This window comes from Mastacembelus armatus, chromosome 19, assembly GCF_900324485.2.
Source record: "Mastacembelus armatus chromosome 19, fMasArm1.2, whole genome shotgun sequence".
Classification (NCBI taxonomy): domain Eukaryota; kingdom Metazoa; phylum Chordata; class Actinopteri; order Synbranchiformes; family Mastacembelidae; genus Mastacembelus; species Mastacembelus armatus.
The window spans coordinates 10,106,653-10,126,498 of NC_046651.1; the positions used below are offsets into that span (position 1 = coordinate 10,106,653).

Here is a 19,846-nt window from a genome sequence, read left to right on the forward strand (position 1 = left end):
TGCATGGCTCCTCCAGCCACCTATCCTTCCATTATTCCTTCCTTCCTGTCTGCACCCAGTATACATAGGAAAGACCAGGCCAGAGAAATGAGTGAAAGTTAAGAATGAAACTGCTTAATAATCATTAGATGTAAAAGACTACAGACTCACAATGTAACTATAAAGTTGTCCAGAAAGATCCTAACTGCAAAGAGGCAGAGAGTCTAGGAGCCATCATTAAAAAAAAAAAGCACTAAAAAGGAAATTAAAAAATAATTAAATAATAAATAATTAATTAAAAAAAAAAAGCTGCAGTGGCCCAGCTGGGACAAAAACAATAAGCCAGAGTTCAGTAATATTCCTTAACTGATAAGGCTAATGATAATTTTGAGATGAACAACATATATGTGCAGTATGTGCCTCCTTTTTTCTGTTTACCATTCTGTATATACATATTTCCACGTCAATAACCCAATGAGGTACAGTAATGATCATTTTTCCTAATTCTAGTGTCATTCTCACACTCTCCACATTACATCCAATGTCTCTATCAGTTCTTTTATACTTGTCTCCTGGGAACATATGTCACTAAAGACAATGACCAACTCGTGAGACCTTGAAATCTCTCTTCTGATGATATTTTCAGTTTGTGTTTGTTATAGATTCACGTAAAATGCAGCTCATACAAGCCTCCATGTTTCACTGAGAAAGGGCTGTTGCTATGAAACCATGAGAGTGCAGACAGTTCAAATGTGCAGCTGAAAACTGCATTTTAGCGAAGAAAACACAAGCACACACCTGAGACTGTCTATGCAAAGATTAAAAAAAAAAAGAGCACCATGCTGTTTAAATGCCCTTGAAGAAAAAACAAATAAAGGTTATATTCACTGAAGATTCAACTCAAATGAAATGTGACTTACAAAACAAGCCATGGAGCAGGAAATCTTCAGATTAGTTAATTGGTTAATTGTTGTGAGGTATCCTAAAACATCTTAGAGTGCGATACAGTAAAAAGATCGGACCTTATTAGTCAATTCAAGTAACCAGTGCCGAGATCAGAGCACTGCAGAGAGGAAGAAACAGACAACAGATAGATATGTTGTCAAGATAAGTTTGGGTGTCTATTGGTTTGGTTGCTGGGCAACTAAAACGCACAGCTAATTTTGTCTGATTTATGCTCCCGCCCTGCTTGTCTGTCTCGTGTCCATTGCGGCTTCACAGTAATATGCAGCTCCCTTAAAATTTTGCGTTAGTTTCTATTTTTCACATGGAAAGAATTTCTTTTTCTTTAAAATATATGTGCATAGTACAACAGGAAATATTAGTGACAAGCAGAAATGGTGTAATTACCAATAGTTACTGAGTGACCAAACCATAGCAGTGGTAGCATATCAGATAGCAAAGAGGCTTGTCACTACACTATAATAAAATATGAAAAAGACCTGATTCTATTATGTTGGCTCGGAAAATCTTCATCTGGCAGTTTATTTTCTTAATACATTTTCAGATACAGACTCAGGAATAACAGTGTTGTCTCCCAACAAGAAGGTCTGAGGTGTGAAACACAAACCTACAGAAGGCAGCATGGTCAAGATATCACTTGGCAGAGACGCTCTGTTGTAAAAAACACACAGACTCTTCTCATTTTCCTTTCACAGAGAAAGTAAGTTTGTCTCATGATTTCACAGAATGGGTTTTCACTAGACCAAATCCTGTGAGGGCTTTCATCCCATGTGGCAACTGAAAGCAGATTCTGATCAATCCAAACAACTGCAAGACTGAAGAACTACTGTTACTGAGTGGATTATGGGTCAGGCTTAACTTTTCACACACACAAACACGCACACACGCACACGCACTCACACACAAGAAAAACTTGTTACAATTAAGTTACTTGATGTTTTTCTTTTACCACAGTGATACATGAAGAAAAATCTGAAATGTTAATGAGCAATTTTGCATGCTATGGCAATAAACTCTTATATTACTGAAGATTAGAATTAGGAAACCGCTAATATTCTTTTTTAGTTGTTGCCACCATGTCAAAAGCCAGTGGTTGGGATTTCCATCACTAAGAGCCATTAAGTTTTAAAAAACACACTAATCTTTGATCTGTTTTCCTAAAGAAAATAATCAGCGTGACATTGACAAAACCACTGACAAAACTGAGAAATACAAATGTGGGTGGAAGAATGTACAGGTAAATGAAAAGATAGGACTTACTTCTTACTCTGATTCTCCTTTCGGTCAGCAGAGCCCAGACTCTGTAAATAAGAGACAAACTGACATTATAGTCACCACCTAAACAGTCAATTCATGGTTTTCCTTCCCACTCATTGATAAGTATCCACCTATAGAGAACACTAAAACCAAAGTGTGGGTCAAATACAGTGCAGCATACTGTACACATTCATATATAATACAATTCCCATGTACTGAGTTTATAGTCATTTTTTAATGACTATATGTTATTCATATTACAGTGTTGTATTTTTTTGCATATACTCATTTTATGTTTTTTTATATATTTGTTTTTTGTTGATGCTGTTTTTAAAGTGCTATATAAATAAATTTGATTTGATTTAATTTATCCAGCTACCCAAAATGTCATTGTCAACTGAGATTTGAATTAAGATGCAAACATACAGCAATTAGCATATTATTTGTACATTGTACATGCAGAAAATGATTTGTTCATGGTTATTTAAGGGTCTGCACAAATGTAATGCCCTCAATCAACACATCAGCCAATTAAATAACCAGAAAAATGAACCAGCTACACAAACACAACCTGCTTCCTCCCTTTTATTTGGTATGTTATAGTCAAGGTGACCCACCATTAATGTATGTATGTCTTAATCATCCCACTAATCTTGACATTTACCTTCAAGACAGCACCAATCCAAAGATCAGTGTCACCCTGTAAGAGCCAATTACATGGGTAACAACCTTGTCTTCAGGGGAAAATAATTAGGCCCCTGGGTACAATTACAAACAATTATCTAGGAGCTGTGCATGTACTGTGTGTTAAGGAAGGAAAGAGTGAGTGTGAGAGACAAGTTTAAAAAGCATTTCCCTGTTGATGACGTCAACTGAGTTCAGAAATCAAGTACAAAAATAATACTTCCTGCCAGCTCTGCTCAGCGGGGGACGTTTGAGTGCATCCCTTTGGTACCGGCACACATGCACAATAAACACACTGACTGATTCACACAGGTGCATACACACCTGCTGTCTACGTCTTCTGGGGGTCTGTAGTTCTCAGAGATGGGACAGACAGAAGTGCACCCAAAAAAAAAAAAACACTCGACACATACAAACACATAACTGGCCTTAGACACCTTAGACAAACACCTCTTGGGTCTAGTGAGGGTTTTGAGGCTGCATCAATAAGAATACAGGAGCTATGGATGGACATCCTCTGATTTTCACTGACTGGTTTTAGCTCATTTTCTGAGAGTCTGTCAAACGAATCTTAAATCACAAACATCAGACACTGCACTGACATTTTGACCAGCGAATGATTCCTCTACTGTGGTGTTTTGAGAGTGCGTATGTATGTGTGTGTGCTTTTATATCCGCAGCGCATTGACATTTTGACCGAGTGACTTCTCTGTGAACGTTTACATACAAGTTTCATCCCCCTGGTGAGGACAGGATATGCCACACAGCGCGACTGACCTTTCACCTCGCAGCTCACACCCCACAGCACCCTCAGGTAGTGCCAAGAGGGATGAGGGCAGAGTTTCTTTCATTTGTGAGATAGGTTTGTGTGTGTGCAAACATTATTCACGACAGACTTGGTGACACAACTTGTCGCATAACTTTGATTTGAAAAATTTGTCAACAGTTAATTAATAAAATAATATCGAGGTATTTTTCAGGTGATCGGTTAAATGCCTGCATATGATTCTTAAGTCAACTTTGGGTTCTCCCCCTCTACTTGAATATAATGAAGTAATCTTTAAGAAAATGTATATTTCTAGTTCATGAATTATCACTTTGCATGGAATTAACCAGTGTTATTCAGTACTATCAGAGCTGATTCATCAGTAGTTGCAGCCTCTGCCCTGATTGATATTTAAACTGTGTAACTTTACAATTTTCAACTTATGACTAATGACTCTCACTGCTGCTCATACAAAACCTTTCCATCTTCACACACCTTGCACCGTTTTTGAGGCACAATTAAAGAAACATGTTTCAAGAGATAATCATAGCAGGAGACATCATACCTGACAGCTATTACGAGCTATTGTTAACACCTTAGTCAATTATCTTAATGCTCAAATAGTGGGGAACATAGGGCATATTTCTGTCAGCTGTACAGTTTAATATGGTGTTATAAGGATTCTTAAATGTGTTGCGAATGATGCAGAAACAAATCATTCAAAAGGTGATCAATTAAAAGGGAGTATATGCTCTGGTACGAATAAATACAGCCATTTGTTTTACTCACATGCTTAGTTTTGCACCATTCTTGGTGTGTGAGCATAGAAGCAGGTATATGAACGCATGCCTTTAAGAAAAAAAAAAAGAATTGGCAGTCCCTGTCAGCTGTGAAATTACAGTGACAATATATGCTGTATTCTCTCCAAGTACCTCAAAACCATAATCCGCTCAACAAGTGCTGCCTCACAAGCAAACAAAGATACATGAGCAGTAATACATACAAAAAAACATTGTGTCATCATAGTTGCAAAATACCTTCAATTTGCTGCACCTGTGGAGTACAACCTAGTAAACCCAGCTGGAGAACGCTGCTCCACTCACCCTGACTTCTTTTTCTCTCGTTTCCAAAACCCAAAGTCTTCACTGTGGTGTTTCAGTGGTGACTCTAATTGCAATTCACCTGCCCAACTTCAACTCTTCAGCTCCGTTTCCCTCCTTTCCTGTCTAACACACTCCTTTTTCCTCTGTTTGTGTCTAAAGCCGTTGGTCACACGAAGGTTTGCGAAGCTTGCTCCAATGGTGGCTGCTGCCGCCACTGACTTGTTGTACTTTAATTGCGGTTGCTAGGCGATAAGCTTCTCCAATTCTTCACATAGTGAGAAGGGGAGGACACGAGAGGAGGGGGAGAGTTAGAGAATGCGGGAGGTAGGAGGAAATGCTCGTTACAGACACAGTAGCCTGAAGACAATCATCAGCAGGGAAGCTTTACAGGAGAGCAAGAAGAACTTGCAGAGATGAGCGACATGGACGGGTGAAGGACAGGGGACCCTAAATACAGCAGGACGCTTAAGCTGGAGCAACAACACACTAGAGAGATTTGCCATGAAAACAAGCACTCAGAGACTTCCTGTGCACATATTTCCTTAAAGGTGCATTTGTGCCTTTTGCATCACATAAGTCTTTTTTGAAGATCTTTCGTTTGGTGTTTCACTCATTACAACTTCAAAATAAATGAAGCTGCAGTATTGTTTTCCAGCTATATTTGGATGGACAACTCAGATTTTGAGTCAGCAGATAACAATTGGCTAAATAACTATTTGAGTTTGAGTTTGCCACAGTTCCCAGGTGCTAATTATCATCTTTCATCCATAGGGTTAAATGGAGGCAGATGATTCGCTGTGGCAACCCCTGAAGGGAGCAGCCAAAAGGAAAAGAAGAATTATCAGCTTTCATCCACACACCTTTTCTGTGTCTATTATAATGTATATTATCTGAGATTTACTGTTATCATTAAAATCCAGTTATCAGAATAGCTTTAAATGGCATTTATATAAAATACGGAAGAATAAAATATGTTCTTGTGATTTCTCTGAATACAGCTAATGATCAACATACAGTGGTTGTGAATAAAAAACTCACATGCAGACAGCACACGTGTAGACCACTGCTTACGCAAACCAGACTTCCTCCTACTGTAAGTCTTTTCAATGTCAATATAAATCAATTCAGAAATAAAATCGACATTAGCCGCAGTAGCTGGTGACATTTATTATGACTGTGGGTGAGTTTGACCGTATTTATGTGTATGTATAATATATATGATAGACAGTATGTGTACGCACAGTATGGTGTAGGCAGGGTGTATTATGACTCACAGTGTGGTTTCAGAGTCTGGCTGTGGGCACACACAAATCTATGTCGCCTCATTGTCCACTGACTGAGTGCTATGTAGTTTGAGCAGAGTGGTATAGGGAACATTACTCATAACTGGTGGAAATGTCAAACACGCTGGCAATATTCAGAAATGATTCACAGGAAATACTGTCATACTTTCTTTTTTTATCCTCCCGTTCCTACTTATGTCCATCCATTCTTCCAGTCACCTTTGCTTTCCACAACAATAAAATCCACCTGCCAATTTCTGGGGCTGAGACCAGAGGAGCTGCAAACACCCAGCATGCACCACTGAGGGACCGCAGCACGCTGTCCCAACACCTGTCAGTCAGGAGAAGCTTTTCTAATTATATCTCATGCACAACCCAATACCAGTAAATGCACACACACACACACACACACACACACACACACACCCTCACACACACACACACACACACACACACACACACACACACACACACACACACACCTCCACACACAAACTTAACAGCTTCCTTGAAGGGCTCTAACCTTTCAGTGGATCCTTCCTAAACAGGCTCCTGTGAGAACAGTGTGACAGCTTGCCTCATGATACACACTATGCACCACCAAAACTTCCAAAATCAATGCAATAAAACTATTTATATTAAGTAGTCAAAATATTTAGGTGATGTTACATAGTAACTAAAAACCTGTTATACCTAAGCAGAGCAATAAAACATTTAAATCTCCAAATATAAGTAAAAGGATATTAATTTATACTGTCTATAACAGCTCTTCAACCATTTCACACCACTAGGTACAGTAAACAAACAAGTGAAAGGTTTAATGATAAAAATCCAGAGCTATCTGCTGTCTTTTATGCTTGTTATGACATCACTGGGATCAGTGCATTTTACTGCGTAACCGATTGCCGGATCTGTTTGGGCTGAGGGCAATATTCTGCATGCTCTAGTAACAAAGCTCAACCCAATTACTGACAACAGCTCATAGCAGTAAACTTGGGGCCTCCTACGCATCTGAGGGTTGGCAGAGAGAAGAAGAGCGAGAAGCTGAAAAACAGTGTGAGAAAAAAACAAAAAGAAAAGGAAACAATTTAAATAGAAATAAACTGATTCAAATGTGAGAAAAAAAGGGAAAGACGGGCTAAAATTACCCCAAAAGCTTGAAATTTTGTATGCATATACTGCAGAGTAATGCTTTGTGTAATTATATCCAGATAGAAATGTTAAAAAAAAAAAAAAGTCACTTTTGAGCTGTTGAAAAACCCCATAAGTTTAGTTTATGGGATTATACATAAGCCAGAGAGTTCAAATAATTTACTGTACAATAGTTTAACAGAACCAAACAGTAAAATGCTCTGAATAATACCAAATGCAAGGATGATGTGGAGCCAAGAAACTCAGACAGAAGACAGATGACAAGGGACAAGAGGGAACTGACACAGATCCTTTAAGTCAATAATGGGATAAATGGGCCGAAACGCGAACTAATAGAAAGATATACACAAAGGGAGACCGCTAACTACACCGGTATCAATGTGCAGGTGGGCAAGTCAGAGAGAAGACTAGACAACTGACAGGGTTTCAGTTGGCTTCCTGACCAATCAAAACATGTCAACAGCACTGGCTGATGAGAGTATTGACAGGGCACGTCCTCTCACCCTCTGTCTCAATGTCTCCAATTTTACAATGTCATTATTTGGACAGGATTCTCCCTCCCAACTCTTGTGGTCTGGGGACTAAAGGAACCAAAACATGGCTCATAAATCAACACAGCAGAAAGAGACGTACCCAGAGAGATATTTACCCATAAATCACTGCGGCGGAGCCACCTACAATCAGACTAATCGGGCTGGAAGACGTGCTGTCATCCAAGCCATGATGTCACCGAGCCTGAGCCTGTGGGTGTTGATGTTGGTGGTGGGTCTTTGGTTCTGTGTGTGTGTGTGTGTGTGTGTGTGTGTGTGTAGGGGGGGTGGCGGTGGGGGGTGTCTGAGTATGTGGTGGTAGGTCTACGGCTGTGCTTGTGTAAGTGTCTGTGGTGAGTGTGTGTGTGTGTGTGTGGTGTATGTGGGAGGCGGGACGTCTGTTTATATGGGTTTGCATGTACTGGGGTGGCCAACGTGTGTGTGTGTATGTATTTGTCAGTATGTACTTGTCTCTGTACTTATGTACATTGGTCTATACACAAACTGGTATTGTACATCTTAGACCGGCCTGAACGGAGGCGAGCACACACACTCTGACATACAGATGTACGCACACACATATTGGTCTTGTGGTTAATGCTGGCTTACAATGGGTGTGGGATTCCATAGAGAAAATCTAAACAAGTCGAGCGGTTAGCACGGGTCTGCCACGTTTCCACACAATGGTGCTCATTGACATAAATAACTGGGGACTTTGTGAAATGGGACACCCATTAACTTCTCCTCCACAGATAATTGCCCATTAGATCTTGGAAGAGCACTGGATTGAGAAATAACTCAACTCTGATGCTAAATGCAACTTGTAATAATAAAAAAGTCACATTGAGAAAGGGGCCTGGAATCCGTTAAGATGGATTGGCTTTTCTTAGTATCATCCAGCCAAGCACTTGGATAATCAACAAAGAAAACTATGGCTTGTTGTAGGAGCTTTGCAGTCTGTGCCTTTGCTTAAGCTGTGCTTTGAACATGGAAAAGATGATGACAACGAGGGACAAAGAAAACAAAGAAGACCCAAATTGCAAATTAGAAAATAAGATCAAAAACAAGAATAAATTATTGTGCAAGAAACTTAAAAATCTGATACTGAAAGAAACAGAAGCAGAACAGTAAAAAAAATAATGGTAGAATTGTAAAGAAAACAGAAAAAAAATAAAAGTAGCACTTTTCTGTTTCATAGGTTTCAGCTACTTTCCTGTAAAGGTAGGCAATTATGACTAATAAATGCCTGCAATACATCCGGTACTAAGGCCACTTATGACGTGCACAATTTGCTTACAGACACCAGAAACAGCAATCTTCATCTTTGATGAATCAGAACACATGGCTTTGTTGTCCGCCCCACAGATTCTCTGTCACTGGATGTTCTTGTTTCAGCACATCCACTTACCGTCATCCACCTCACCGTGCGCATTTTCCTGTTTGCATGAGGAGAGGGTAAATGATCCAGAATTACATGACTCATTCATAAAAAACAAGCACCTCCTGCCTACCTCCCACAGAGTGGACAATACACAATACTGTAAACCATCACTTGCAAATATACAGGGTGAGTCAATTTTGATGTAGGATATGACGATCGGAGTTACTGGCAGAACAGTTCTGGGGTTAAGAATAGACACTACAGGTACTGACACATCAGCGGAGGATGCTGACCGTGCCTTTGTTAAATTCAGGTTTATCCTAGTGAAAACTCAACTGCACTGTATATTGTTTAGGCAGTGTATATGTAATATTACCTGCATCTGACATGCAAACACACATAAATATGTGAGCACACACACACCGATGCCAGTGGCCATGGCTCTATTTATTTTCCTTCATTAGTCTTAAATGGCCCGTCCAGATATTAGTGTGGCCCCTACTTTTAATCATTTCATTGAGCCCAGCTCAAAGCAGCCATCGTCCTCTTTGATGTTCTAAGTCAGTCTGCTGGCCAAGCAGCAAACCGATGTCTCGCCCTCCTTTCCCTTTCTGTTACTGCAAACAGCAGCTCACTCTGCCACACTTTGCGAAGCTCAGTGCATCTATAAAAACACTATAATCCTACAGATCTTTTTTGGTTACTGGGAGAGAAGTGTATTGATGAAAGAGACAGCAATATTCATATAAAACACCAGAAACAAGAGTGTAGAAGTGTGTGTGACCAAAATCAAATTAAATGCTTCACTGATGTGCAACTTTAATAGAAAATTTGTAAGAGTTTAGCCTAATTTAATGTGGCAAAAGTAGGAATTGGCACAGTGTTAGTCAAGCTAATGTGTGTTATTTCTATACTGTCTAATGTTTTAAGTGTTTGAAAGACAGCCAAATAGCAAGGATCTACTGCATGAGCTAGAGACCAATTAGAGAAGGCTCCCATCAGCTTCTCATTTACCAACATAGGCCTCTCTTTTTAGACAGCTGGTCTGCCTATTACTAGATTGGCTACCTCTTAGCAGTCTTATTTTTAGCACTTCTGCTATGCAATAATATTATTAAACTATAGGCACTGATGCTAAGATTTAGTGTCAGTATCATCTAACTGCAGAAGTCACTTTAGAAAGGTGATAAGATTTGGAATTAGAATCAGGCAATTACAGGAATACATGAATTTGAAAAAGAGCTCTGTTTTGAATATTTTTTAAAATTATGATCTTTCTTTCCATTGCTGCCAGATCAATGTTGTTGCATGACGTCAATGAAGTCATGGTCATGGCTATGGACCTGCAGACTCTTACCAATTCCAATGAGACAATGAAAGTTTCCCAACTTCTTTTGTTTTCCTATCCAGATATCGACCATATAAGGCACTGGTGAGCTCTGAGGTAACCACCTGACTATGCAGAGAGTGATTCAAGATTTAATCTGCTCTAGATTCTGAGAGCATTGCATCAAAAAGACTCACAGGATTTGATTTCACAGATATGATATATGATCCATAATCTATGGATTGCATACTAGCAAACTGTAGAGAGAGCAGCATTGGATAATGTAGGGGAATATATGTTTCATGTTTAAAGTGAAGGGAAACATTTACTGATGCTTGATGATGACAACTACTACTGTCTAAATAAGGATTTGACATATTTGGATGGATCCCAGAATCTTCGTCTGCTCAATATCAAACTACAGAGGTACCTAGCGTGGCAGCTATGGCATGCAAAAATGTGTTGCCACTCTTGTATATGTGTCGCACATTTGAGGTTCACCACAACTGCAAACATTTTTTCTACTTGTCTAGATATGGCTGGACAACAAACACAAGCGTTAGATTTATATAGCAAGGAAAAAAAATGTAAGCGCATACACATACAAACAACACACACGATCGCATATTTGCAATAATAGTGTATGTACTTATGTAGGCTTCCACCAAATGAATGTGTGTCTATGTAATGTCCTCATGAGCACAGCAGAAACACCATATGAGCATGTGCATGATTGCAGGGGGCTGGGCCACAGACAGTGATCGAGCAACTAATAAGAAATGCTAAGAAGAAAAATAAGTCTTTCATATGAATGACATCATCACAGCCTGACCTGTTTTAAATTTCTAACTAAACCTAAAACACACACTGTAAGCAAGGATAGCACTTCATTGTGGTGGCTAGCTGGACTTCTGCCTCCATTCATTACAAGCAAAATGGTGTAGTAAAGCAAAACAACTGGTGACTAATGGGTAATTACAGTCAAAATGGTCTGAAAATAAGTAACAATTCATTTCAATTTAGCTTTATGTCAACACCTCATTTACTTCATTTTTCAAACTCACAAAGGGAAAGAAAATATTATTTACCTTAATCAGGTGTTCACAAAGACATAGTAGGGTAAGGAGGTAGGGTTAAAACAGCAGGTATACTGGTATTTTAGTTGTAATACTACCGGGTGGTACAGTGTTGTACCAGAGTGTGTGTTCTCCCGCAATCCCAAAGTGATTTATTCCATTTTAATACAGCATGTTTGCTTTGGAGTATGATATGTATTTGGTCATGAGACATTAATAGAGTAGAAAACATGTTGAAAAATGAGCTCACTGACGTGTGTTTGAGTACTGTATGTGCTTGAGTGTGTGTGTCTGTATGTGCGCACTGCAAGAGGCCCATGCTGTCACTCAGCCCAACTCACAGGGTGGTCCAAACACTGAGCCCTCTTTACTCAGTCACTCACTCGCACACACACGTACGCACGCACACACACACACACAACACACACACACACACACACACACACACCCTCACACACACACACACAAACACGCACACAAACAAACAAACACTCACTGGTGTACATGTAATAACATACATAACAAAGTGTACATAAATATATGGCCATATATATGACCATAATGAAGTAATCAAATAACCTCAGCGCTTCCCCTCTTCCTGTCCCAAACCGTACACCTAAATATACTGCTGCAGACTGCTACATCACACAACAGCAGAAACGGGGAGTCCAGAGGAAAGGAACACTGCTACACAGCGACCCTTTCATGCTTCATATTCTGTGTGGCAAAAGGTTTCACTGGCAGGATGCTGAGTTTGACAGCCATTATTAGCCAGTAAGTGTCGTTTGGCAGCTTTTTGGTAAGTCGGTCAGGCAAATTAGAAGCACTGACGTAGACTGAAAAGGGGAAGTCTACTGGCTCATCCAATTTCACTATGTTGATATAGAATTTGTGCCAAAACTGCTCCAAACCTTTTACATGGCCTCTTGCTTCCTGATAAAACCTATTAATATATTTTTAAAAAAATGCAAATTGTCACAGTTTTCTTGTGTAAATAGCACACAGATGTGGCATTTTATGAAATCCAACTTTTGATCTCCTTTAGCCCTACCAGTACAAAGACACACGGCACTATTAGTACTTATATATATTTATATGTCGCAGCACCAACACAAAAAGAATCAAAGAAACAAAGGGCTGAAAGAAAACATCTAATTGATCATGTGTGTACAAATGTGCCAAAAAGGAATGTGTTGTTAAACCCGTCTATAAGCCATCACATAATGTTACAGCTTAGATCTTAGACATGTAATCAGAATATATATTTTGTAAAAAAGTCAAGTAAAGAAGAAGCATGCACATAAAAAGATGATGTTCCTTTCATGGGTACAAAATCATGGGTTGATTTTTCTGTGCCTCCAAAAGACAACAAGCCACAAAGTGAGCTCACAAGTGATTTATTTTAGCTATTAGCACTGATGTATCTGGATTAGCTCCACTTGCGTCTTCCAGGTGAGGGGGAAATGAGTCGTTAATATTTGCGCTATGCTACAGTTCTCATGCAGCATCACAGCTCACACAGCAGGAAGCACAGGGCTCCCTCCCCTTCACGCTATTAGACATTCACTGAACAAATACTGCAAATGAGACCTGCTTCCCCTACAAAATGGTAATAAGCCGTAATTGCCTGTAATCTGAATACATTAGTCCTGAGAGCATCCTGCTGCTTTTGTGTGCAATCATGGCAGATCTTAAGAACTAGCATAGAATTGTAAGCGAGGTGTACGAATCTCTGCTAGCCACCAAAGGTGTGATTTTTGGTTTGGCTCGGGAATCATATGTTACATGTTGCAATACACAGTTTATATTTATGTTGCTTAATTAGATTCCCAATGAAAAGTCTCAAGATACATGCATATCATCACTAAAAAACAGCCTGCAAATAAAAACACTGGCAGATGGAAATATGATCTTATGGAAATAATAAATGGAAACCACTAAATAGAATCTGAGATTGAAGGTGAATGGTGGTAAGGAGTACAGTCAGCAGCACAAATGTGATATCCACAAGCACAACTGACAGCTTCCTTAATTAACTGCTGTATGTTGAGTATGGTACCCTCACCAGAATGTCAATCTGGTGCCTGGCATGTTTTCTTTGTGTCTTTCTGTTCTTCTCTTTTATTATTGCATCTATTTCTCTCTCTGGCTTACTAGAGTTGGAGGCGCCATTGTGTGCTTGTGGCTTGTTTACGAGGAACACTGATTCCCCCAGTGGGGTTTGGCTTGCTCGTACGGAGAAGGGGAGAAATATGAATGAATTTACAACACCCCAGCCCTCCACTTCTACCCTCTATTTCTAAATTCTCCCATCATCTTTCCTCCTCGCTACATGCTCCTCAGCCACCTCCAATCACACTTTTCCACTGGTGTGTGCATGTGTCAGTGAGAGTGTATTTGTGTAAAGCCAAAGGGGCAGTCAACCCTGGCCAGGGGCTCATTTTTGTGGCTGGGCCAGTGTGTATCCCGACGGCTTGCAGGCGTCTCAGGGGCCAGCTCCTCCTTTCAGCTCCATTCCCTCACCCTAAAGCGTCTCCAGCCATTCCTTAGTCATTTCTAGATCCTCCAGGACAAAAACCAGTGCTTAGTTTCAAGCATTTATAAAAAATGACAGGCTGTGTTTGCGAAACCTGTCGGGGAGAGGAGAATGAGGAGGAGGGGGAAAAAAGACATGTATCCAAAACTGGAAAGAACACTGAGAGTGGATTGCAGGGCTGGACTGGTGATTGGAAGCCTTGGACTAACTTGTCATGGTATTGCTCCATTCGCTCCAACGTCAAGGTTAAAAATGTTTGCCTGCTTGCCTTCTTCCCTGATTCCTGATGGCCATGTTCTCTCTCGTGCAAACCCAGTGGTTTCCATGGTGACCTGCAATATTGTCTATTCTGGTACACTGGCTTATTATTAAAAGAGTAAACTAGCTGGAACTCTCTAACTCAAATATGCTGAACCAAGAACAGAAATCTATATTTATCCTTACTAGGAAGAAAATGTTAAAACTGTGGAGAATGTGGTAAAATGTTGAAACAAGTTACGAATACACCAAACATGTATCATTAAGAGTGGCAACCAAAAAACTAAACCTTCCTGTATAGTTGCTGACTGTTGAGAACTTCTTTCAGACATGAAGAGGTGACCCCAGCTTTTGGCTCACCTCATTAGTTCACGTGGCAGACAAATAAAACGGAAAGTTCACGAGTTCAGGGCATCAGCCATGGAAGGGGGTGGTATTTGATTGCTTGCTGACACAAGAGGAAAAAGTTGGGGGTTGATGAGTGAGAGCAAGAGGGAGAGAAACAGGACATGGAGACAGCAGCATCCTCTGCTTCACACCTCGTCTTTCCCACGGTATTTGGTTTGTTTACAAGAACGAGTCAGTGACAGGTTCATTCCATGAATTCTGCCTCAAACCAACAGCAGGTAGGAGACAGCCAGGCTCTATTCTGATGCCTTCCTGTTGCCTAAAGCCCCACACAGGCCAGTATGACCAACAGGCTGGGAGTTCCATATCATAACACACTCCCAAACCCCTGACTGACGCCAAGCCTTTCTCCTTACTCTTTGCTGTCTCGTTCTCCAGCCTCGCTTCCTTACCCTTTTTACTGTCTTCATCTTTCCAACGGGCTACAGTAGCAATGAAACAGTGTGACCCCACACTGGAGGTCAGTCCATCTGTCCCCGTCTCCCTTTCCTCTAATCGTTTCTCCAGTTTGTGCTGTTTTGGCATCAGTGCCCGGATGCTGATACCCAAGACAGCTAACCTGAGCCCTGCTGACTCTACAATGCCTCACACTGCCCAGAAACAACCCCCAGTAACATAGTTTGCTCAAATCCTAACAACCCTTTACCCCACCCAACCTGGATTTCCCCCCTACCCTATTCCCATCAGGACCCTTTTTGCCACCTGCAGGCCTCTAATTTACAGTGTTTGTGTGTACAGAGATATCCATGAACGGCTAACTATTCTGGGCATGTGGAACAAGGAATCATTACCGGATCACATCCAGGCGATTTCCCCTATCTGCCCCCTTGTACCATACCACCCTGGCCATTCTCTGCAGAAGCAGAGCTTAGATGTCTTGCCCAAGAGCCGTCACTTTTCGCTCTGTCACAAGTGGCTAGAGAAGTGACACCAGGAGCTTTGGAAGCTCTGGCACCGGGCCTTCAAGGGATGGGTGACCAAGTGTTAGCAATGAATGACAGTACAAACAAAAAAGAATGCATCTTATTTCTCTTAGTGCTCATGCTCCCTCCTCAGTTCGAAAACAAAAACTGTTTAGTTGTTGATGTGTGTTTAAATGAAAAGCATATGAGCTTGTGTCAGTATGACGAGTCTTCATACTTTGCAAAACAACAAGGGAGACAGCAATAAGAATCAATAAGAGTCAGACTAACAGGCCTACAAGATTCTGTGTTCCGCATAACATGCCTTTCCGTCCCAGGCATTTGAAAGAAAAAATACCACAGTCTCTGCAGCACTAGAGCTCTTGTAAATAATCCGAGTCTGGGCGCCACCTCAGAATCCCGAGCCTGGTCCCTGGCCTGGTGGGTGCCATGTCACTTCAGGAGGAGGGGTTTTCAAGGGGAGGGTTTGTTAAGAGAGGAAAGAGTGAGGCGAGAAAAGGGAAGGGAGAAGAGGAGAGCAGGGAAACAGGCATCCAAGCTTGCTCTTGCATCATCACTAGAATACTACTTACTGCATACTGCCTGGGTGACTGAGTGGGTGCATGTGTAAAGGTCGAGGTAAACAGGAATAAGGACTTCTCTCTCTCTTTTTGTAACTCTCTCGCCAGCCTCACTACACCTACTTACCTACCACCATAAACAACAACTTGCAGAGTGAATTAGTGAATTAGATCATTCAATATACAAACCAACAACTTCTTGAATTTCTTGATCTTGATCATTTTTCACCAAATTGGTGTTTTATTTTTTATCTTTTATGGTAGTGCATTGATGTTTTTGAATGATACAGAAAAAACAATTTACTGCAAATAACTGAATTTACACTGTTTACAAGTTTTGGAGCAAATTAAAGAACTGCAAGAGAATGACTATAGTAACCAGGGGTTGTTCCCAAGCACTTTTGTTAATTCATGTCTGGTCCATGACCTGCGAAACAAGGAATGTTTATGGGCTAGACAAGGGTCTAGCCGGCTGTGACTATGGAAAACAGGTCCTGGTTTAAACAGGCATGGCACAATGGAAAGAGAGAAAACGAGTAAGGGAGACGTGAGAAAAAGGAAGAAAAAGCTTTAAGGATGACAGAGGGGGAAGACAGGGAAAAGCAAATCAAGATGCAAATTAATGCATGTTTCTACATTTGCTTTTAGGACCATTGCAGTGTCCTTAGAGCTCCAGACACATGTTTTTTGCCTGTTGCTATTTTCAATCTCTTCAGCTTGTCACAAATTGCGGGTGGTGGTGTGAAGGAGGAGAGGTGAGGACCCAGGTGCAGGACAACAAGCTTTTATTTTCCCCCGGGGACTCCAGGGCAGAGAACAGACGAAAATACACAGTTCAACAAACCGGATGAAACGGTAACTAAAGACCGGGTGAAACGGTCACTACGAAAACACACTTACTACAAGTAACTCACTCAGTTCAGAGCATTCAGTGCAATGCACGCAATGATCCAGCGAGGAACACAGGAACAAGGGAGGTATAAATAGGGGAACACAAAAGGTAATCGAAACACAGGTGAACATAACGGGGACAGGTGAAACTCATGAACATAATTACACAAAGCTGCCAGAGACCCGAACGGGGGGGGGGGCAGGAAGTCATTACAAAACAAGAGTCCTCTGGCAGGAAGTCCCAAAGGGGAATCATGACACAGCTGAACATGTTTCAGTGAAAATTTACTATATGGTCACATACAATTACATGATTGATGTACAGTACATCATCATTTACTGAGGCAGTCTTTCCTGCACTTGGTCACATTGTACCTTTATAAATACAGCAACTTTTTCACCTCAGCCAAATTGTTCTGCATTATTTTAAGATTTTTTTTTTCGCTTAGGTAATATTTTATACATAAGCTGATAATGTGCATACTATACTATACTATATGCTATAAAAACAAACTAATTACAAGTGTACAGAACACTTGAACTTGGTGACACATGGTCTTGTCACAGTGGATGTGACACATAAACACACATACAAAAACCACATGTACCCATCGAATGAGACCGCAATGACAACTGTGCATAAGTGCTCTACGTTCCACAGGATCAGAAAGGCCCGACAAATACAGTTCATAGTACATGGTGGCTAAATGAGCTCTAGGTTGCAAAGGCCAGGGAAGCTAAACTTGACCTGTCCCTTGGCCCCAGCGTGAACACAGCTGCCATGCATCCCCATTTCCACCACGTGGGCAGGGGCACAATCTCTCTTTTACTGTACTTTACCCAAATGAAACATTGTGCAGTACATAACAAGTACAGACTCAGCTTTAGCTTTCTGGCAAAGATGTCAAATCTTAACAGCTTTATAAGATGTTGACAGTAATGATGGCTAAATATTTGCATTTCAACATGAATACATAAATCAGACATGGAAAAAGCCTGGTCCCTGGCCTCACCTGTCTACTTCTATCTTCAAAATGAAGGTGAAAAACATGACTTGGAATCAAAATATCAGAATATATGGCTAAACTACCATTTTTAGTAGGCTGTCCAAATACATAATGAAAAAAGAAATGGGGCAGGCTAATGAAGGATTTTTTAAGAAAGCTGGTAGTCCATCACCTCTTTGGTATATTGCTCATATCTCTAATAGCTAAAATCAAAGTTCATTATCAAAGAAGCAACACTGGTAGAGACTGGAACTAGGGGGTTTCTTCTTTCTGGTGTGTGTTGGAAAACAGCACACCATATCTACACGACAAATACAATGGATGCTGAGATAGATGTAGCATTTGAATCTTAATTATGCATCTGTGCAAAAACCATCTTGGGTACACAAGCACTAAAAAACAATAATTCACATATCAATATGGATATATTATGAGTTTATCTCCGGTTGTTTTCTTGTAAACATGATACCTAAGCCACAGTGTTTCCTTTGCCTAGGTAGCTGGTGTGTTCCAGGCAGCTGGCTCTAGTAGCTCAGGCCTCTAACATCCAGGTCTCCTGCTTGGCTCATTCACAGGATGGCAGGTGAAAGCCCCAGATGGTTGGCACTGCCACTGTCCCCTGCACTGTATCCAGCTTCTCAAATTCCATATTGGGCATGAGGTAGACACAACAACAATTAGCCATTCATACTGGCATGATGCTGGCACTTCTTTGGCAGCAAGATACATGAATGGAAGGTGAAAACTGAACAGAGTTCAGTTCTGTCTTCTGGCAGCCACTGAGGATAAGCAGGTTGATTTGATGAATGCAATCACTTTACATCATCCTTTTGTATGTATGCAGGAAATCCTGTTAATTGCTAAGTACTAAACGAATTGCAACTACTAAAACCCTCCTTGTAAAGCTTTACAGGCACACATACACACACACATAAAAAAAAAAAAAACATCAGCTAGATGGTCAGAGTAGATTCAAAATATTAATGTGTGTGTGTTATTTCACTGTTTGCTTCTAATTTGTGTGCCGTCCCAGGATACAGTAGTAAGTAGCTGTGGTTGGTCACAGCAGTTTGTCAGCCTCTAGTGGTTACCTATAGAACTAGCAACTTTCTACAACAGTAACAACTGTATCAGCATACATCAACTACCTTTTCGACTAATGAAGATACATTACTATTTATATAATTTCTAACATTTCTTAACTAAACACATATAGGAGCTGGTGAGACCTGTGATTCTTCATGTATATCATTTAGCTAAAGTTTTGCAGCCCTGATGGCCATATAGTCATTATTTGCCTCAGTATTTTAACTAATTTAATTTTTAAGTAATAATTAAGTAATAATTATCATGAGAGGGCCAGAAGACTGTGATACCTGATGAACAGGGCAGGGAACTTCTGATTTCAGTGACATTCTTTCTTGGCGTCTATTTCTATATGTGAAAATGTGTTATCGATTAACACAATGCTCAGTTACATGAAATATGAGTCATGCATTATGCATGATGAAAGGCTGAACTGGTGAGATTCTATTGCCTTTCACATTGTTTCATACATCAGCTTCCATTCATCAGGCCATTTATCTTTCACACTCATCCCTCCTTCTGTTTCATACTTCTGTGTCCCTGTCCCCAGTGGGTTAGTGTCTCGAAGTTCCATCTGTCAGCACCATCCAGGGGGGTGACAGAGCGGATGAGGCCCAAGGGAGAGACATCAAACGTGGGATGCTGGCCTTGGTGTGCCCCCCCCCCCACATCTCAT

The 19,846-nt window shown here is 40.6% G+C and overlaps 1 protein-coding gene across 1 annotated transcript in view; it reads right to left on the reverse strand.

The window, feature by feature from the left end:
• ankfn1b (ankyrin repeat and fibronectin type III domain containing 1b) overlaps positions 1 to 19,846 on the reverse strand; it is a 106,537-nt gene that overhangs the window by 40,354 nt on the left and 46,337 nt on the right. The window contains exon 4 of the mRNA XM_026316293.1: positions 2,203 to 2,243. Within this exon, the coding sequence (XP_026172078.1) occupies positions 2,203 to 2,243 (41 nt within the window). The remainder of the gene's footprint in view (positions 1 to 2,202; positions 2,244 to 19,846) is intronic.